This window comes from Lampetra planeri, chromosome 4 (assembly GCF_965212315.1).
Source record: "Lampetra planeri chromosome 4, kcLamPlan1.2.h2, whole genome shotgun sequence".
In the NCBI taxonomy this organism is placed as follows: Eukaryota; Metazoa; Chordata; class Hyperoartia; order Petromyzontiformes; family Petromyzontidae; genus Lampetra; species Lampetra planeri.
Window position 1 is genome coordinate 4698336 of NC_136110.1, and position 22643 is coordinate 4720978.

General features: G+C 44.4%; 1 protein-coding gene across 2 annotated transcripts in view; it reads right to left on the reverse strand.

The window, feature by feature from the left end:
* LOC144717603 (dedicator of cytokinesis protein 1-like) overlaps positions 1 to 22643 on the reverse strand; it is a 214263-nt gene that overhangs the window by 19398 nt on the left and 172222 nt on the right. The window contains exons 35-42 of one of the 2 annotated variants that reach the window (XM_078593097.1): positions 16120 to 16205; positions 13090 to 13264; positions 10105 to 10145; positions 9615 to 9705; positions 5618 to 5737; positions 4776 to 4865; positions 1902 to 2012; positions 118 to 259 (exon numbers count right to left, since the gene is read on the reverse strand). In XM_078593097.1, the coding sequence (XP_078449223.1) occupies positions 118 to 259; positions 1902 to 2012; positions 4776 to 4865; positions 5618 to 5737; positions 9615 to 9705; positions 10105 to 10145; positions 13090 to 13264; positions 16120 to 16205 (856 nt within the window). The remainder of the gene's footprint in view (positions 1 to 117; positions 260 to 1901; positions 2013 to 4775; positions 4866 to 5617; positions 5738 to 9614; positions 9706 to 10104; positions 10146 to 13089; positions 13265 to 16119; positions 16206 to 22643) is intronic. The other variant, XM_078593098.1, reaches the window with a different exon arrangement.

Here is a 22643-nt window from a genome sequence, read left to right on the forward strand (position 1 = left end):
CTCCTTCCACCACCGCGAACCATTACGTACAAACTTTCGTTGCGAAGCCCTCCAGAGCCACGGGTTTAACTGCCTTCCTGTGTGTACGGGCAGCGATGTAAAGGCGCTAAAGGATACACTGCCCGGAGGCATTGCGGATGTCGTCGCCTGGAGGACTTGTCGTCTTCATCTTCTCGGCGTTCGGGAACATCGTCATGATGCGCATTTCGAAATCCTCCCTCCGCTCGTATTCTCCCCCGCGGTGCACGAACACTTTGTTCTAGCGTTTATCATCCGACGGGTGGGAACAATTACGAGCAAAAGGAACACCGTACGCAGTCTCCGAGATGCCGAAGCATCTCGTGTGGCTTTTTTTTTGGTTAACCTATCGGTGTCTTTAAGGTAAACACAGCTGAGGTTATCAAAGCATATTATCTTTCTCGCAAGGGAGACCTGAGAGCCTGCACAGGTAAGGGACGAGGCGGGCGGGTGGGCGTTTGGTTTCTTCCAAGTTGTGAAAAAAATTGGGGCTATTACGCCGGCAAACAATGGTCCTCCTCTTTGTTGTCGCTGTCACAGGGGCCCTGAATATCCTTTCCTCTTACAGCATATGGGGCGTTTTAATGCCTAGCTGTCATTGTGGTGGTGCAGGAATTACGTTAGTGGCCGTCCCCCCCCCCCCCCTTTTGCAAACTGTCCTGGGTGGCAAGCATGTTGACCGGCAGGCTATCCAGTTCCTGAAATATGACACCTCGTGACCAGGACGCTGCTAAAGTACTCCCTGAAAATCGCTTCCCTTCCTCGCCGTGATAACACACGTGTTAGGGATATATAGGTGTTAACTTTAACATGTGTTCACGTCACCCTTCCCTGTTACCGCATAAACAAAGCGTTGGAAGGATGCTGCATCCATTATTAATCTTGACTTGCATAGGTGTGCTGTGAATTTGTCAAAAGTGCACAGTCTCTTTTAACTGGAACATTTTAATTATTGCTGTATTGTTATTGTTGGTTGACTAAAAAAAATAATGGAACATTCAGTGTAATGAAATATATATTTTTCACACTTATGCTCGACTCGTCAAAAAAACCATTAAGCAATCCTGCTTCCTTTTATAAATTTCTCAACTAATTTGCATAGCATAATTACTATCACCTGATAATTGTAATTCCATGGCCTGTGAAGAGACTGCTACAATTTGCAAAATTGAATTATTTCACTAAATCACACTCCAGTATATTATAGATAATTCTCTGTGCTATGCAATTAACCCCAGTTCTCCAATTATGTGGACAAGGCTCAAGCAAGTCATGACATTTAAGCTAAAACCTATTATATGTCATGCCATGAAATAAAATAAATAAATGCAAGTATATGATGTAAAAAAATAAATTATCAGTCCCGGGATAAAATAGCAATGTGGAAATGTCATATCTGTAAGTTGGTAAAAACCTTCCAAAAATAGGCATACATATTGTCGTAATAACATGTTTAAAGTTGCGTGCACATTGTTAACAGTTTATAATGTGAGTTGTGTTAATCTGAATCCTCTTTCATAGTTATGGAATTTTAAACTACGTCATGGTGAGGCCTTTTTTCCTTTTGTTACATGGATTGCATTTCCTGTTCACGTGACAACTTGACTCAAGACAATTGTTAGTTTCCACCCAGCCACGATGTGCTCCGTTAGTTTAAGAATGGACAGTCCATGAGAACGAGTACAGGGTGCAAGTTTAAGGAATGCGAGAGATATTGTAGACTATGTGGAGAGAGAGAGAAGCGAAATTCGGCCGTTCATAAACTGACTGAGGACATTTAGGTGTTTCGTGTCATTTTTAGAGGAGCAATGAAATGACCTGTCAATTATCCGTCACGTATCACCGTTTTTCGAACAAGGTTTGAATATGCATTATGTACTCACTCTCAAAAACGTTGGAAATCGGTAGCCGTAATAACCCACGGAAAAGTAGTCCCGTTTGGGTCTTGGGTTCTTGATGTTATTGATCTTCTGATAGAACAGTGCCTGCTTTTGCTGGAGAAATTAAACAAAAAGTTGCATGTAAAATAGGTACAGGAACAGCCCCAAATTACCTGCTTAATGCCACTCATGGCTGAAGGGCCCCCATTTCAGCGATCACCAGAGGGGTATTTGTTTTCAATCTAATGTTGTGTTTATCGTTAGCATAATTGAAATAGCTAGTGTCCATTGCCAAGGTTTCTCCGCAGGGTTACCAGGCTCACTCTCCGTGATCTGGTGAGGAGCTCGGTAATCTGGGAGAGCCTCAGAGTCGATCCACCGCTGCTCCTTCCAGATCGAGAGGAGCCATTTGAGGTGGTTCGGGTAATTCTAGATTCGAAGCTTTCGTGACTGCAAGGATTCATATTCTTTGGCTTTTTCGGTAAAGTCACGTAGGTAAAAAAATGTAAATTAATAAAAATAAAATAAAAATAAAATAAAAATCACGACGTTTCGGAGGCAACACAAGCTTCCGTCTTCAGGTGGAACCGTCACAGCACGATAGCTGTATCACTTGATACGATAGCTGTATCACTTGATACAGCTATCGTGCTGTGACGGTTCCACTTGAAGACGGAAGCTTGAGTTGCCTCCGAAACGTCGTGATTTGATACAGCTATCGTGCTGTGACGGTTCCACCTGAAGACGGAAGCTTGTGTTGCTTGTGTTGCCTCCGAAACGTCGTGATTTTTATTTTATTTTTTATTTTACTTTTATTAATTTTACTTTTTTACCTACGTGACTTTACCGAAAAAACCTAAGAATATGGTTCGGGTAACCTTGGTAAGGATGCCCCCTGGTAGACTCCCCCCTGGAACTTTATCGTGCACGTCCCAATGGGCGAAGACCCCAAGACACGCTGGCGGGACTCTGCCACTCGGCTGGCCTGGGAATGCCTGGGAATTCCCCAGGAGGAGCTAAGGGTCCTCTTCTTGGTTCTTTTGGTAAAGTCACGTAGAAGGGAAATAATAAAATAATAAAAATAAAACATAATAAAATAATTCTCACGACGTTTCGGCCACAACGCAAGCAGCCGTCCTCAGGTGAAGAACAGGTCTGTCGGAAAGACAGACCTGTTCTTCACCTGAGGACGGCTGCTTGCGTTATCGGAAAGACAGACCTGTTCTTCACCTGAGGACGGCTGCTTGCGTTGTGGCCGATACGTCTTATTATTTTATTATTTCCCTTCTACGTGACTTTACCGAAAGAACCAATAAGATGAATCCCTGCAGTCACGAAAGCTTTAAATCGAAATAAAGCTAAGAGTCTGTGTATAGTAGTGTAGTGTATAGTAGTGCATGGTGTAGTGGTGTATAGTCATGTAGTGCTGGAGTCCGTCGCCAGGGAAAGGGAAGGTCTGGACCGCCCTACTCAACATACTGCCGCCGCAACCCTCACCAGGGCAAGCAGATTGAGAAACGAACGAATACACGAATAATTGAAATAGCTGAGGATGGTATGGATTTATTGACAATTGTCTGTAGGTAAATCTATATGGATCTGTATGTTGTTCTATTGACAATTGTCTGTAGGTCAATCTATATGGATCTGTATGTTGTTCTTTGACAAACACAAGGACAAAGATCCACTGAATAGCCATACAGACTTACAGGGCAAGCGTTGAAGAGGCTAGTGTGGCCTACTCCACACCTGGCCACCTTTGTCTCCCCAGTGTTGATGTACACACACGACACCAGGTACTCATTTAAGGCTAAGTTGATTCGGAGAGGCCTAGGATAATGTTCTAACACCACTTGCCACTGTTGTTGTCACTGGGCAGAAATTAAACTCAGATTTTGGGGTTTGTAGCACAGTGTGTAAACTGCCACGCCCCAGCCTTACATTTCCACAGGCTTTGGGGCAAGTGTTGCTAGCGAGCACCTCTCATAGACAGCCGGCACAGCGCACAAGGGGGCTTTGTGGCCAGCACTATGTTTGGCTGCCGTTGGCTCCCCAGTGCTGATGTATGCACACTATACCAAGCTCTAAGTTAGGGCTGAATTGACCTACGTGGTGGTGGGAGAGGGACAGGGCCGGTGATGTTAGCTGTCGTTGGGAATCATGCTCAGGTCACTGACTATAGCGCAAAGCTCTAACCACTGAAACCACCCATTTTATTAAATACATGTATAGAGTATTGCACATCCGGTCATTAACCGATAAAAAAGTACATAATTTTGAACCCTCTGGCAATCCACTGCTGAATGAAGGCCTCGCCAAGCGATGTTAATAGTAGGGGTTATTTGACCATACTTCACCATGCTTGTCAATGGTGCTTGGTGAGAGTGGTGACTAGAACTCGTTCAGACAACCCTTGTCACTGATGTTAGCCATGGCTGGGAATCAAACTTGGGGGGCCTGGTTCGTAGTGCAAGGTGCTAGCCAGGATATTACCACGCCACCAAACATTTACACAAAGACAAAGATCCCCCATATAGCTTTAACATGCTGTTGGGGCAAGTGCTGTCAGCGAACACCTATAAAGGCAGGCACGGCACACGAGTGGGTGGGTGGCCAGCACCATGCCCGACCGCCTTTGTCTCCCCAGTGGCGATGTTTACACACCACACCAGGTACTCATTTAAGGCTGAGTCGACCTAGAGGAGGCCCAGGACCTGTTCAGATAATGGTCACTGGTGTTGGCCGTGAACGGGAATCGAACCCGGGTCACTGGGTTTGTAGTGCCGTGCGCTAACCACTACATTACTGCTCCTCCCAAACATTCACAAACGCACACTGACACACACACATATCCGTTGGCGAAAGATTCTTTTTTACCAGTAGCTGGCTGAGCTGCTCGTAATCAAAAATCTCCATCTCGTACTGTTCGGCCAGCTCTTTGCACAGCACAATAGCCTCCTCCCACATCTGCGCAAGAGAGAATACGCGTAAACGTTGGCCGAATGCTAAAGTGCAAATAACGCCGCCCACAATTTTCCTCACTCACCTTATTTTCACGACGTTGCTTTTAAAAGTCATAGATTAACACGATCAACTATGTCACAGAGCCACGGAGATTTATCGAGAGACATACAATCACATTTAGTTTTGTGCATTTAAGATTCTTAGAATTGTAATTATAAAAAAAAACTGTTCTGCAATCGCAGCGTTATTGTAAAGGCTTGTGCAGAAGTATGACTTACACTGGACCTGAACATCCATTCAGGTTAATGGAAGAGTCAGTTTGCTTTAATACATATGAGGGACATGTTAAAGAAAATAATATATGATTAATGGTAACCATGCTTTTAGAATGGCCAGCACATTCACATATTAACCCATTACCTACAGAGGTGTCTGTGCATAGCATTACTTTTAGTTTAGTTTCAAATCATTAAGCAAGTACACACATGTAAAATTCATCATCATTAGCGCCAGGAAGGGAGCGCACTAAATGAAGACCACTTAGCGGCAAGTATTGAATTGTTGTTCGCGTTTTTAGATGTTGGCATCAAAATGACACAATTTTAACATGCGTACACACATTCAATTCTAAATAGAAGAAAAAAAATAAGAAATCTGAATGTCGAAAGGCAACAGCCACTCTCGCAACAGTGAAAATCAAGCCCTTACGGCGTGCTCATCAACGCGCACAAATGCGACTCCCCAATTGCTCTCACCTTTCCGTCGTCAAAGTATTTAATGATGTCCTGATAGAGAGACTCCTTGAGCTGCCGATGAGTGTCGGCGTGGTGGGAGTTCCTCTGCATCTCGTGGCCGACGCACAAGTCGTCCGACCACTGTGATGGAACCACAAAAGGTGAAACCACTCAGTCACGAGTCATAAATCACAACCGTGATGCTAATATCCCCTTCCTTAAATTCATTCACATTGTGATGGATTTTTTTTTCACGCGCGTGTTGCTAAATCCGTTTTCATCCTATGTCTTGCCTATTCCATATCCGCCCCCACCCCAATTCTCGCTATCAATCGGATGTCTACCTTCAATAACATTATTGCAGATCATTGCACGGGATGCTCTCCAAACAAATAGTTTTCTCAGAAAATGCCCTCTGAAGGGGCACTGTTACATTTTGCTGTGGTCCTCTTACTTCATTGTTTAGGGGCCTTCCATAAATGACGTCACGCAATTTTGGACGATTTTGACCCCCCCCCCTCGTCACACGGCGTCACAAAAAGTCAGACCTCCCCTCAAATATGACGTCACAAAGCTCTGCCCCCCCCCCACCAAAACATAAACATGCTTCCAATCGCTTTAAACTATTGCCATTGTAGTGCGTATTTAATATGGCGCTGCACTCTGATGTTGTAGGAGTGTTGTTATAACAATTAGTGTTGTTATAACAATTCTATATTTATTTAAAGTTGCGCATTTTGATGTGACGTCACATTTCTCAAACCCCCCCCCCCCTCGTCACACATCGTCACAAATGTCTGATCACCCCCTCCCCACCCCCTAGGTGCGTGACGTCATTTATGGACGGCCCCTTATGCATTTCAACAAAGAGAAAAAGGAGAGGTAGGAAGGGAAAAAAAAGTTTTGAATGTAGTCGCGACCTTTGGGGGACAATGTTACGCGAGGGTTCTGAAGCCAGTGTTTTGCGTGGTGACAAGTTGGAAGTGAGATCATTGAGTCTATGGTAGTCCCAGTCGGAGTGTTTGCTGTAGCAAAACACAGATCTGGCACACACTTAGCAAAAGTTACATAAATGTACGCATCCGTATGCAACAGGAATCATGTCTGTATGTCGCGGTTTGAGTATATTATCAAGGAGCAAGCTGTTCTCAGAGGGTGCATGAAAGCAATTTCCCATCCATGTTTTTGTGGATAGAATATATGTGTGGTATGTAAGAATCACAAGATGCCATCATCTGCAGGGGAAAGCCATTGTGTGCTGTCAAGGCGACAAAGGGTGGCAATGTTATCGTAATGTCCTTGTTTCCTACCACAAGAAAGCTTCATTGTGATAATAGCTTAATTATGATATAAGCTTTAATTAAATTAAAATGTTGCTGTGGCTAGTGGCCCCTATCACGTTGTCCGCAAGGCTGTGGGAGATTGTGCGTGTAAATATTGCAGGTAAAAACGAAAATCTCCACAGAACACCGTATTTAGTTTTTTTCTTCTAATTATTGGCGACACTGCGTTGGCAGTGGTGCACTAGTAAAAACAACAACAACTCGATACGTTCGTCAATAACACCGCCTTGAAAGGAAAATAATGGAACAAAAAAATGTCGGCAACGTTCGAGGCTATGGCCCTTCTTCCTTTCGTGTACGATGTAGGGTTATTGTCTGAAACGTCAACTGTCGATTGTCCTATTAAGGCAGTGTTATCGATGAGCTTGCTGAGTTTTCCTAATTTTTACTGCAGGGTGGTATGCGAACATTTCATGACTGTTGCAAACGGTCTATATCCCATCAGTGTTGGGCATTAATGTAAATGTATTTTTATATATTCATAGTAAAGTCCCCTGAGATGCCTTCATTGACGTGACGTGCACCGTATGAATGAAGGTTGATTGATTTAACAAGAGGCCCTGGCATTCTCACGAGAAATTTTGCGAGCAGTAAAAAGAGAAATATGGGAATGATTAACTCGAAATGCACAATCATGGGTCAGCAACATTCTTGTTGTACGGCCGCTCTACAGACCCGAATGTGGGCAGACTGAGACACCACCACGGTGCCGTTGTGCCACCACCACCCACCCACCACCACCCACCACCACCACCCACCCACCCACCACCGACCACCACCACCACCCACCACCACCACCCACCACCACCCACTCACCACCACCCACCCACCACCACCTACCCACCACCACCACCCCCACCCACTCACCACCACCACCCACCCACCACCACTACCCACCCACCACCACCACCCACCACCACCCACCCACCACCACCACCAACCCACCCACCCACCCACCACCACCACCAACCCACCCACCACCACCACCCACCACCACGCACCCACCACCACCCACTCACCACCACCCACTCACCACCACCACCACCCACCCACCACCACCCACCCACCACCAACCACCCACCACCAGCCACCCACCCACCCACCACCACCACCACCCACTCACTCACTCACTCACCCACCCACCCACCCACCACCACCACCACCAACCACCCACCCACCACCCACCCACCACCACCCACCCACCACCACCCACCACCACCACCACCACCCACCACCACCACCACCCACCCACCACCACCACCAACCACCCACCCACTCACCCACCACCCACCCACCACCACCACCCACCCACCACCACCCACCACCACCACCACCACCCACCCACCACCACCCACCCACCACCACCACCAACCACCCACCCACCCACCCACTCACCCACCACCCACCCACCACCTTATCTCGGCCTATCCAGCGGATGGATTGCAGAGGCTCACACCAATACACCCATGAGGCCCTTTTGGATAGCAACCGAGGTTGCTGATTCCATTTTAACAATGCCCTATTCCACGTTGATTTGATGCCATTTACAACTCACAGCGAGGCTTACCTCTTAAGTGCATCGACTTGCTTTAATGATGCTGCTCTGTTGCATTAAACCTGCCATTAAATAAACGGCACATTTGTGCTGTCGGTTGCTTCGGTTGTTTGTACATCAGGGCCATAATGCATGCAGTGGACCACAGAGTCTGAACGTGCGCTCGCCACACACACACACGCATCCTGAATATCCGCCTTCCCAAGCAAATGACCCTGGCCATTGCTCCACGTATTTAGCAGCTATTCAGAGAAACGCCATTTATGACCATTTCTTGCTCAGATTTGTAAAATATATATTTCTGCCTGGCAGAAGGGATTCCACTAGAAAGAGCTCTTGAAAGTCCTCTCGAGGGTGTTTTGGCCTACTCTTCCATACTGGCACGGACGTCTTCGAAGAGGTGGGAGTAGCCACCATTTTCCCCACCACGTGCAGCCTGCTGATCGACTCACCGTGGCGTACCTATCGAATACTGACGGCAGATTTTAAGAAACTTGCGCCATAGTTACAAATGCCACGCTGGGAGATCGAAATCGAATGGGTGGCCTTTGGGATTGCAAGTCAAATGGGCTAACCATTACACCATGGCAGCGTCTATGTATTATTCCTACAGTAGTCAAAATAATCGTAAACAAATGGTGAGCTTTGTGTTGTTGTTCCTATAACATACATTTCAAAGACAAAGATCCCCCGTGTAGCCTTAATAGACTATAGTAGCAAGTGATTTTAGCTAGCACCTACATATCACACACACAGAGAAAGATCGTGTAGCCTTAACAGACTGTTGGGGCAAGTGCTGTTAGCGAGCATCTCCATATCACACACACACACACATGAACGTAAACTAAATTAAAAACAAATCTCAACCACCCAGCCGTATTGAAGAAAAACCGGCGTTTGAAACATGTACGTTTGTCATCCATTACATAAACATGATTTTTTTCACCTTCCAGTTTTACTGCTTTATCTTAATCATCGTGATCGCTAGCATCGTTATCCATATGCCGAATATTACTCTGCCGAGGCGTTGGCCCAGAAAACACTCCCAGATCAGCGGCTGCTATGTATGTTCCCCCTGGGCACCAATGTATTCGGTAACAAAGAAGATTGGACCGCTTACCTTGAGCAGCTTGGCGTGGAGCAGCAGCGAATACGCAGCCTCGGTGAAGTTTTCACTCTCCAAATGCAAGTCGCACAGCTTGTACAGATATCTAAGCCGGCAGAAGGCATGGTGCGATTTTTACATGAAAGTTTATGAACCAAATTTAAATGAACAGCTTTTTTTTTAAAGGGTATGGTTTCTGCAAAAAACGTAGCATGCCATTATAATGTATAAAAACATTGTGAAAGAAAATAATTGTCCAAAGGAAATCTGTTTTTTTTTACAAAAACATAGAATATAATACGTTTGGAACGATATAACAATTTAACTCCGTCCCCTTTTAGTACAATTAATGAATCGTCGTATCCCAGACATGTTGCTCTCATAAAAAGAAATCCAATGCTAATTCCTCCTCCCACATTCTGCCAGGCACTTTCCTCGCTCCCCATGGGATCCCTTTTAAAAGAGCTACAGCTGATTACTGCTACCAGAGCCAGTGGCCTTTTACCTGATGTACATCTCCTCTCGCTCGATCTCCTTGTAGAAATTCTGCAAGGTGAGAGAGAACACATTCTTAGCAGAGCAATGAATTGCACAGACGCATCATTTGTCATGCGGCAACCAAACCCCTTGATGACCCCGCGGACTAAATTAATTTAGCGGAATATCTCCGGCGCCACACAGTGGTCAAAAAAGGTGGATCGTTGAATAATATATTTTTTGTGGCCCTGAATGCGACGTCGTATTTCATCAGTGTCACGGTTTAGGTGACGGTGGGCAACAGTTGCACAATTACATGTAAATGTAATGGGATATGAGAACACCTTCAAGGTATAGAATACGTCCCGTGAGATTCAATGTGAAGTGTACGTATTTATCTCAAGCATTTCCGAAATGAACAATTTGAGTTGTATTTATTTGCACAGATATTCAGTGGCACTGCTGCCTCCACGGTGATGCGAACAAATCACCCCGCGTGTGTCCGATATTGTCAGAGCTTGGAAGCTAAGCAAGGTTGAGCTCGGTTAGTACTCGGCTGGAAGCCTGGAAATAGCAGGCGCTGAACGCCAGGGCTGCGAGGTAACCGGGATATGGTCGTACAGAAAGTGAATCTGAAATACAATTTTTGCCGAGTTTTGAGTGACCCCCTCCTCTCTTATGCGCGGTGTCCTCTGGTTCTCCGTTTTCCTCCCACATGCCAAATGCACGTGAAAAAAGGGGCTAAACATCCCAAATGCAGGACCCTCGTTCCTGGATGATTAAAAAATGCATTATCTTTATTATGCTTCTTTGAACCTTACGTTTGTAACTTTCTCAAACAGATTGCAAAGCATAATTAATATTGTATATATATATATTTTTTTATCACATTGTAGTAATTTATTCTCAATAATTAAAACATAACCATATGTTGGGGAAAAAAGCAGCTACGTTGTAGACCAGTAAAAAAAAAATATATATATAAATCGTTATCTAAAAAAATTAATATAATTTTAAAAGAATGAAGCAAATATGTACACACAGTCATGCATACCTAAATAAACATTGTTTCATTCAACACACTAAAATGTAATAACTTGAGCATCCGAATTTCGCCTCGGTAAATGTCCAGACAGATCGGGTGAGCCATGATGAATCGTATAACACGGTGTAGCACTCTTACTTATTTTAGAATGTCACAATTTGGTTAAAAACCCTCAAAGCTGTAAATCAAGCCAACCGGGGTGGTCAATGTTTAATCATGGTAATGAACTGGCAAGATGGGGGAAAGGCAATGTTACAGAGCGGGTACCTTCACATTTAAGTGTAAATCAGCAACAAAGAGTTGGAACCTCCAACGTTCTGCAAGCAGTAAGTTTCATAGAATGGAATGTAAAGTTACATCATTCAATGCACTTACTCTCGCCAGATTCTACGGTAATGTAATGGCAGCCCGTTTTGAGGCCACGCTGTCGTAAAGTGAAAAGTGAAGGTCGTTATAAACTACCGTCGATAATAATGAGCCGCGATGTGCCACCGAAGGATGCAATGAGTATCAAATTAATGTAAGCGTCTGAGAGTGGGGCCATCTGCTTCATTGGATTTTTGTGCAAATGACAAAAGTCAAAATGCTTAATTTCATAATTATTCTTGTATACACAAAACGATCACTGCAATGACCCAGAGCATAGAGACAATTAAATAAAAGATGTGTTTCTTTCCTGATCTGCATGCAATGAATACTAAAACCAAAGCTTTGTAACCATTAATTATGGTAATAGCCAATAATTGTTTACATAAACGGAACATGAATAGTGTGGTCGAGGTATTTTGGAAGGCGTATTTGCTTATGGATATTGGGCACACTTAGTTATCGGACATGCGCAAGCTTTTTTAGTTTGCAAGATTATTATTTTTCGTGATTAACATTTTCAGCAGGAACGCATTTTTCTGAGAACAATTGTCTGTAACCAGCGTTCATCACCACCGGCCATGGTAAATCCGCCGCTAGATGAAGGCCTCCCAAAGCCACCACCTTCTCTCGTAATGCTGCAATGTAATTATCCACCGCGCGTCTGCACACGAGCTGTATTCATTGCTCCAACTCCTCTGTGGATAAGAAATAAATGACGCGTTTCATTCCTCGGCTGCCACTCGATCATTATTCTTGACTCTCGGCCATCATCTCTTCCAGCTCTGTGCCCTGCCCAAGCCAACTAACTTTTCAACAACAACAAATATGAATTATGTATTTAACCTTTGCATGTTCTCGAATTCACGTGTTCCTCTTTCTGCCTTTGACTGTCATAGCAAGCATGTATCTCGCCATACTTCTTTGTGCATTTTTTTGTTTTAGTTATATATTTTGAATTGTCATGTTTCTGAACCACGTGCCATAGCAGGTTTGTACACACTGATAAAGCACTCTCTTCTTGAGGCACATTGCTTTACTATTTTTCATTGTCAAGATCGGCTTCCCAAAAGCACTCCGACCTGCTCTTTTCTGTCACTTTGTTCAATATTTTTTTTCCTCGGCTATTGCACTGAAATACATTGGGAACGATAACTAATTGTTAAGAGATTGCAAAGTGTCCAATTTGTGTAAACTCACGTCTCAAAACATCCGCGAATTTCCTCCGTCAAACGCGCGCGCTCACTTAACGTTATAGATCATCCCAACCCAGCGCGACTTATAATCCACACAACGCTAACGCGGCTTGATAAATAAACAAATTAAATTGGCGTGTGGAGTAATTGTCCTGATAAATCACTATAAATGTACAACGGGGGGGGGGGGGGGTTAGGTGGTTAATCTAACTTATAAAAAACTTCCAAGGTTTAATCGTTTATTCAAACCAAGAGCCCAAGTGGAATTTAATTACTGTGCAACGGAGAAGAGGGGGGGGGGCTTTAGAACGTGGCTGGTCTGAGGCTGTCCGGGCCCATGAAAAAAAAAACCCTTGCGTGGCAAAGAGACACCGTTCATCGAGCCGTGCCGCACGCCCGGGCATACCAAGAGGTTGACCGTACAGCTCATTCGATTCTCCCTGTTCTCCCGATTCTCCTTGTTCTCCTCGCTGGTGATGCTGCGGTAGTCCAGGAGCCTCTCCAAGAGGCGCGACACCAACAACACGAACGCCTCTCCCGTCCGCGACAGGAACTTGTGGCGGCGGCAGCAGTCTGACAGACTGCGGGACAACACACGGGTTTGGATAGGGGTTGGTGTGTGTGTGTGGGGGGGGGGGGTGTGTGTGTGTGGGGGGGGGGGGTTGGGGGGTTGGTGTGTGTGTGTGGGGGGGGGGGGGGTTGGGGGGGTTGGTGTGTGTGTGTGGGGGGGGGGGGGTTGGGGGGGGTTGGTGTGTGTGTGGGGGGGGGGGTTTGGATAGGGGTTGGTGTGTGTGTGGGGGGGGGGGGTTGGGGGGGGTTGGTGTGTGTGTGTGGGGGGGGGGTTTGGATAGGGGTTGGTGTGTGTGTGTGGGGGGGGGGGGGTTGGTGGGGGTTGGTGTGTGTGTGTGGGGGGGGGGGGGTTGGGGGGGGGGGTGTGTGTGGGGGGGGGGGGTTGGTGTGTGTGTGTGGGGGGGGGGGTTGGGGGGGGAGTGTGTGTGCGTGGGGGGGGGGGGGGGTTGGGGGGGGTTGGTGTGTGTGGGGGGGGGGGTTGGGGGGGGTTGGTGTGTGTGTGTGGGGGGGGGGGGTTGGTGTGTGTGTGTGGGGGGGGGGGTTGGGGGGGGTTGGTGTGTGTGTGGGGGGGGGGTTTGGATAGGGGTTGGTGTGTGTGTGGGGGGGGGGTTGGGGGGGGTTGGTGTGTGTGTGTGGGGGGGGGGTTTGGATAGGGGTTGGTGTGTGTGTGGGGGGGGGGGTTGGGGGGGGTTGGTGTGTGTGTGTGGGGGGGGGGGTTGGGGGGGGTTGGTGTGTGTGGGGGGGGGGGGTTGGGGGGGGTTGGTGTGTGTGGGGGGGGGGGGTTGGGGGGGGTTGGTGTGTGTGTGTGGGGGGGTGGGGTTGGGGGGGGGGTGTGAGGGTGGAGGGTTTTCTCCAAAAGCAAGGAAGAAACGAAATGAGGTACCGACATTAATTCACCTGCCTTATCGCCCCGCATTGAATAGGTCTGCATTGACTTGGCCTCACATTGATCATGCTGAGCCTGGTTTGAGGCTAATGCAGGACAGCCAAGGTCACGGCTATATATATAATAGCGAGCATATCGAAGGCAGTGTCTCCCTCTTGTCAATAATGAAAGGGATAGCGTCGGAGAAATGAATAGCAATTATTTATTTATTACTATATTTAATTGAAATGAATACGTATATAAATAATGAATACGCCGCAGTCATTGGAATGTTAACTGAAAGTCGCTGCCATTAAATTGTAATGGCATACTAAGCTGCACCTCGTTGAAATTCAGTTCACTATGAGAAACAGCTGTGAGCGACGGTTTATGCTATTCATGTGCCCCCCCCCCGCCCCCCCTTATCATTAGGTTCCTTTCTCCCCTCAACCCTCCAATGAATTTTCTTACTCTTCACGCCGGGGGTTTATTTGACCTGCGAACATGTTCGCAGGGCGGGTGGGGCGAGCCAAAGTAACCCGTACAATGAACACGCCGAAACAGCATTGGCGAAGGGCGCTCAGCTCTGGTGTGTGCGTGGCAAAATCAAAACAAATATTTGTTTTATGCACGACGCATTGACGCGTGCAGTGGCGGGTCCGTGTGGAAAGAATACGGATCAAGTATGAGTTTGCAGGGTGCCTCAATTGTTATTGACTTGAGAGCTTAATGTTATTGTATTAAAGCCGCAGAGCATTGAGCCGAGACGGATGACTCTTGGTAGACATTGGCAACGGTGGAATTGCAGGGAGATTCATTACTATATCCAGAGACTATAAAAACAAAGCTTGAAAATTATCCACACACACAAATCAACGTTTGGACTCGATACAATTATTTCACAAATCAGAATACTTGCGAGTGAAATAATGAAGAGCGCTACAAGTTCAGTGCGGTGGAAGGAAGCATGGACCAGCTGCTTGTGTAAAATAGCGATGTCGGCGAGAATGCGGTATCGTTGTAAGCGTGATGCTGATGCTATTTGTAGCTGTGTTGTACGCAAATAAAACAAGTGTATGGTGGTTCAGACAAATTATCCGCAGCTGACTGACGGCAAATAAATAAATGAAACGTGCAACAAATAATTGGGAAGTCAAAATCCCAGATGGCACAGTGTTCCACCCAAATATACAACATGTATAAATAAAGAAGCTCTTGTTAAATAATAATAATATCTTTTCTGAATGTTAATAAAATATTATCAATGTAATGTCATGTGGAGTTATTTTTTCTTCAAGTTCATTAAATAACAATGAACATGTATTAAAATGTAAAGATATAAGTGCATATTAAAGGGCACACGTCAATATGGTAAACGGAGATACACATTTCAGAGCGAGAATTCTCCGACTCGAATAGGAATTCAGATCTGTGAGGCACGATTTAGCATAACCAGCTGCGTAACAAATGCATTATGAAAATTGATTTTTACACCCTAAATACGCTCATTGAATTGCACACGAAATAATAAAGTATGATGTGTATACATTATATGCAACAGTTTTTGTAATCCTCACTGCCACGAGAGGCCACTAAAGTCGCCACAATAGAAAACATAATTATTGACAGTTTTTTGTTATCGAATGGAAACCCTGAATTGACACACTTTATTGAATGCCGACATAAAAGAGTTGGCCAAAATATGCTCCGGAAGGATATCTAGATCTCCCTCTCGATGAGGCCCCTTCTGCCAGCAGTGGGTGCGGGTAAGAAATCGCAGGGCTGCACCTTCACCTTTTGCCGTCACCTTTGAAATGCAAGGGGGGCAAATCGTTTGAGGCTTTTACGATCTGTCAATACCACCAATGCATTCCCTCAAAACCTAAATGCACAGAACTTCAAATCAGGGGTGGGGGGGGGTCGGGCTTCTTGCATCTTCTTGTGTCTGCTGCGTCACCCTGACGTGGATTGACGCCACGACGCAGGCAGAGGAGTACTCACATCCGTTCGAAGAGGATTTTGTACTGCTCATCTCCGCGCCCTCCCTCAACCTCGTGGTCGAGCTTGGTGATCAGCTCGTTTTCAAACTGCAGCACACAGAGGCAGACGAAACGTTACATTTTGATGCACAGCTTTCCCATCGGGAAAATCACGTTTACAGAATACGACTTCATGGGACCTCCTTTGCCAGTACCAAAACATACTAATAGGGTTTTTCCCCCTTTTTTTTCTGGCAACAAAACTGACACCTTTTGCAAGGAATCATGCTTACATTAACCACAATACTTGCAGTCAAATGCACGATTCCTTGCAAAAGGTGTCAGTTTTGTTGCCAGAAAAAAGGGGGAAAACCCCTATTAGTAGAATACGACTTGTTTATATATTTATAGAGTGCTGCCGTTTGAGGTTTTTGCAAAATATGTTCGGGGAGGGAGTATAGATGGGCGCGTGTGCTGCACTACGCAAACCCGGCGACCTGAAGTCGATACCCAGCCATGGCTGAGATCAGTAGCGATTGATATCTGGATTGATCCTGGACACTTCCACTTCACCGATCCACACTGACTAGTGCGGTGACGCACGGTAAATCAACTGCCATGACCGACACAGTGTAAGACAGGCCTTCATCCATCGGTGGATTTACAAAGGGCTGCGGATTATTATTATTATCATGAAAAAATGTGTATATGTAATTATGTGATGCATACGACAATGTACTTTAAAGGGAATATTCTGCAATAAACTATCCATGTTCAGGGACTCGTTTTAACCCTTGTGTATAAGCCATGTTTCTTGTGCAAATGCTGCGCAAACGCCAACAATGTTAAATCAAATCTGTCATTCAAAATCACCGACAATACTTAATTTTCACAAATTCATTTAGCATAACAGTTTTCATAACAGTTGTAACTATCAAATATCCTTCCAGCAAAATTACTGGTTTTATAATCATATTGCAGAGGACTTCTGTCTAGGTTATACTGGTTTTGATCTCTTTCAAGCGCTACTTATTGCTTTTCCCGTATGCAGTAAGTTCTGCTGTGGGTTTCGTGTAGACAATGTTTGTTTTTTAAAATCTTGCTGGTTGGAACATTCCCTTCCTGTAATCTCCTGCAACTGCCACCACCTCCGATGGTCTTGGACTGTGGTCGTTCTTGTAAAAGTGCCGCTCGGCTCAATGGGGGCTCGCCAGCTGAAATAAAGTCTTGAGATTTCCACGGCTGTGCTGTACGGCTCTGCAATGTGATTTAGGGTTTGTACCGAGCATTGTTCTGCGCGATATTATTTCTTAAAATTCCATTGCAGTGCAGTGCCCCAAAACGCTGCATTAGATTACAATACAACCTGCTTCATTACTGAAATAATAACGATGACATTGTGAACTTATGAGGCACCTGTCGCAAAAAGTCTCGAGGCGCCGTGCATGAAAAGTATAAAGATATTCACGTAAGAACAAGGTGTCAGAATAACAAAGAGGAACTACACTGATTAGGAAAATCATTTTGAAACAGATATGTTTCTTCGTGAGGACATAAAGATTTAAACACAATCCGCGAGGCTGGTCACCACCGGTAGGGAATTCCACAACGCATGGTTGGGAGGGTACCACGTTAAATGCCCGATCACTGCAAAAATACAACCCGATCGAGGCATCACATAAAAGGGGCACGATCGACAGATCTTAAAAGACCTCGCCTGTGTATGGGATTGAATTAGCTCCTGAATGCAAAGCGGAGATACCCCTCGCAAGGCCTTAAATACAAGAAAATGCATCCATAAACTAGAAAAAAACTAAAACAAATAAAATCTATATGGTAATGTGGTTAGCTTGATAATGCATGTATTACTTAGGACTGTGTAGAGTGAATTTGGATTGCTGGTAAATCCATTTTCTCTCGTGGGACCTTTTAACAACAATTTGTCTTTTTACATGTCATAGACAAATGCCTCTGTTGTCAAACTTACTTCCCCGTAATTGATTAACGTCTTAAGGCCACATCACAATAGATCAATATGCAAAATCTGGCTTACATACTTTAAATTGGAAACATGAAAATGTACTTTTACTTTTAAACTACTCTAAGCATGTAAAGTGGGTACAGTGGCACTCTGGTTAGTGCACTATATTAGAAACGTGATCACCTGAGTTCAATACCGAGTCATGGCTATCACAAGTTAAAAGTGACATCTCAACTGGTCCTGGCCTCCCATCGACACCAACCAACACTGACCAGGCTGGTGAAATATGGGAAAACAACCCCCATGCCCGACATGACAAATGTCTGAAAAGAATCATAATAAAATGATGATCAATATAATTATATATTTTAAACCTACAGTACTCTTCACGTGCGCATGATATTGTAGATTTGCCAATATGCAAAGGGCTGGAGCAGTGGTGCAGCGGTTAGCGCATTACAGCAGGAATCCAAGAACCTGAGTTCAATCCTGGCCAAGGCGAACACCAGTAGCGAGTGATATCTGAACCGGTCTTAGGCACGCTCTTTACCAACCCGTACTGACCAGTAATTGGTGAAATATGGTCATACAACCCCCATAACTGAAGATACGTGTGGGGGAGGCTTTCACTCTGCAGGGGATTGTGAAATAACTGTACACCAACATTGGGACTAGAAGTCTAACAACCCACTAATTATTTTTTTAATGTTCGTATGGACATGATACATGATGCAGCAAATCTGGCTGTGACGGTCCCACCTGATGACGGAGACTTGTGTTGCCTCCGAAACGTCGTGATTTTCATTGTTTTATTTTTATTTTTATTAATTTTAATTTCATTTTTTACCTACGTGACTTTACCGAAAGAACTAAGAGTAAGAACATGATACATGACTTGAATTGCATGTGTATTCAATGTTTTTTTTTAATTGCCATGAATATATTTGTGTATGTTATATGCAATTGATATATGTGACCACTGCAGCCACTTGCAGCCGCTACATATGCCACAATGTTAAACACGTATCGAATTTGGTGGATTGAATCGCAACCTTAAATCATGGAAATTATCATGGTAATGATTTAGGGTTGATGGATAAACGCGCAAGACTGACATTTCTTTAAAACACGCATTCGATCTTGCATACCTTCAACCTATGAAATTTAGCCGCATGTCAGATAGCTCATTCCATCTGCCCTCAACACCACAAACATACATTAACTTTCGACCTTCATTTGACTTGCTTAAAATACGCTGAGCTGTCATTGGTATTCCACTAGTGCCAATTAACATGTTCATTCCGGCTGTAAGCTACAGACAATGAAGACCGCTGACTGTTGTGACACAAGCGTGTGACATTGTAATTTACCCACAATTTTGGAAGCGTCTTTGATTTATCGTATTCAAATGATGATTGTCAACAGCCATCACGTATACACTGCTGGATGAGGGTCCCTGCATGCCAATTTGCCATCCCTCACAGTCTCTCGAAGGCATACACTATCTTCCACATTAATCATGAATCGAGCACGGATTAGAGATGTCAAATTGAATGTTGAGGACAGCATAGGTGGGTTTAGGCACCGCGCATTGCAAGGGATGATGCCCGATGGATAAGACTGGCGAGGAAATGGCAGCTAAATGAAGGAACATACCCACGCGGATGGAATCGTGATATCAGTTGGCGTTCAGGAGTGAAATGGATTGTTGCATCGTGTGGGATTGCGATGGCATGGGGAGGCTTTCATCCAGCAGTGCATTTAACATGGCTGATGCATGGAGTTATATATATAGATCTCATCACCTTACTGAGTCTAACAATTTACCAAAACTATTCCTCTAAAATCTATTTCCGGTATGAAAATGCTTTATTCCCCAAAAGTCCACATGATTTAAGCAGCAGTAATAAAATAAAATAAAAATCGTCCAGTTTGTACCAACGATTCTTATCTCCTCTTGGTTCTTTCGGTAAAGTCACGTAGAATTGAAATAATAAAAATAATAAAATAAAACATAATAAATTCAGACGCTGTCTCCCCGACAGACCTGGTCTTCACCCGAGGACGGCTGCTTGCGTTGTGGCCGAAACGTCGTGAGAATTATTTTATTATGTTTTATTTTATTATTTTTATTATTTCCATTCTACGTGACTTTACCGAAAGAACCGAGAAGATGAATCCCTGCAGTCACGAAAGCTTTAAATCGAGATTCTTATCTCCCCATGCTCCTTCGCCAACACAGCAGACACCATCGCCGGTGGAACCAGAGCTGCTGGGGATTTTAGTTGAGGCTTCATGTGCATCGGGGGTTTCTTTGACCGTGCCTCACCATGCGTGGTCTAGAGGAAAATTGATGTTTAAATAGCTTGGGTTAACACGTAGGCTTTCGCGACCAATATCATCCATAATACAGGTGTTTTTTTGGGGGGGTTAGATCGCGTAAATATTTAAAAGTGTCGTTAAACCCGCCACCACCCGACAGCCAATTAGTGAGGTTTGTCACGTAAAACAAACACGCCAATTCGTTACTAGTACAGCACAACGGTGTAAATGTTGTGGCTTTGCTCTCAAACACACCAGTGTGCTGTACTAGCAACGAATTGGCACGTTCTGTTTACGTGACAACCCTTACTAATTGGCTGTGTCGGGTGGTGGTGGGTTTAACGACACTTAAATGATCAACGTTTTTGGGTTAGATCGCGTTATTTATAAATGTGTCGTAACCCTTCACCACCCGACACGGCCAATCAGTAAAAAAGTGTCACGTTGACAAAAGACAAATAGTTCACTGCTTTAGCCCACCGGTGTGTTGAAGCGTTTAACCACAACATTTACAATTTTTTGAGTAGTACGACGTTTCGCTGGTAATTGAATCCAGCATCATCGGGCAATTTGCCAGAATGGTGAGGCTCCGCTCTGTCTCCCGTTCTTATATAGAGCAGCAGCAGGGTGACGTCATCATTAACTCATTAACTCATCAACTCATCAGGTGCAACGATAGCTTGATTACCTGTGCTTTTTACAGTTACAAGCTACTGTACAATAAAACTTTCTCGTGGTTCGCAAGGACATTCCTTGATGGAAGCACATGATAGTCTGCAACTTTATTATCACCACAATATATGTTTTTAACAGGCTATGGAAGAAATACACCATGGGAAATTATTCCAGTGAAAGAAAAACATCACGTTGCATATTTTAACATTGACATTATAAAAGCTCTGCATACAACAACACAAACATCTATTGTGCGCGCATAGCTGATGCTTATATTACAATAAGGAATGTACGCTTAATTCTATTAATATGGAATTTAATGAGATACATTCTTTGTTATTAATTTAAAGGAATGCTTAATCGAATCATGTAAAAAATTAACCCCTAAAAACAAAGTTTTTCACTATAAATCGTCCTCTGGCTTGAGATGGCTGCCACCTATGGGTAAAATGATTGCCTGCCACCATTAAGCAATTGGTAATTAAATATAATTTATTTTTTCCTAAAAAGTGTGAAATTTTGGAAAAAAAATTTCACGAAAATAAATTGTCACGCACAACGAGTCTGTGTGCAAAATGTCAGCTCGATTGGATCACGGGAAGTGGGTTAAAAAACGACCGAAAGATTTGCACGGTCGTAAGCGCGCAATCAAGCAATCAAGTGAACTTAATATAAAGGATTTAAAAAAATGTCACCTTGCTAAACATTTAAGTCGCACCTTCAGTAATATTTAATTAATCTGTTGTAATCAAGAAACATTCAGCATCATCAACTGCTTGAGTTAAAACGCTTGCCAACCCCATATTGGCAGAACACATAACTGTGATCGTGAATTACTTAAACTTGCTATTTCATGAAAGAAATCCGCAATGATAATGAATGGAAGGGGTTAAAATGGCAGCATAAAAAGCCCACACGTGGTAGAGATGCTGAGGATAATGAAGATAATTTATTGTCGAATTTAGGCCCCGAGAGCAATGAGAGACATTCTGGTAGTTGTGCCGCATGCGCCATTCGCTACTGCAGCATTTTACTTTCCTAAATAATATCTAATTTTGTACTGGAGTGATCCAGTCATCTCTCTCGGTTGACATGATGCCTTGCTGTCCGTCTCAAGGGACATTTTCAACGTGTTTTTATAAAGAGCTGTAAATTAGGATGACGGTAGGTTCGTAATTGTGGGAGGTGCCTGCATAAATGTGATGCTTTGCGAAATAAATATGTGGACAGTGCGAGATATGAAAAGGTAAAGGTGCAGCCCTGCAATTTACTTGCCCACACCACTGCTGGTGGAATGTCACCTTCTGGTCAACCAACTGCCGAGTGGACAGAGTTAGGAGCGTTCAACAAACTTGGCAATTGTTTTGACTGCTCCGCTGGGAGTGCCGGATTATCCAGGACTGTGTCCTCTACAACCTTTGGGATAACAAAATGTTATTCATACTTTCTCAACGCAGCAAATGGCTCATTTATCATATTAATGGGCTTTGCATATAAGTGTCACAACTGCCCACAGTAATCGTATTCTTCCTGTGAAATTAGTTACCAGTGCACCACCGTGTGTTGGA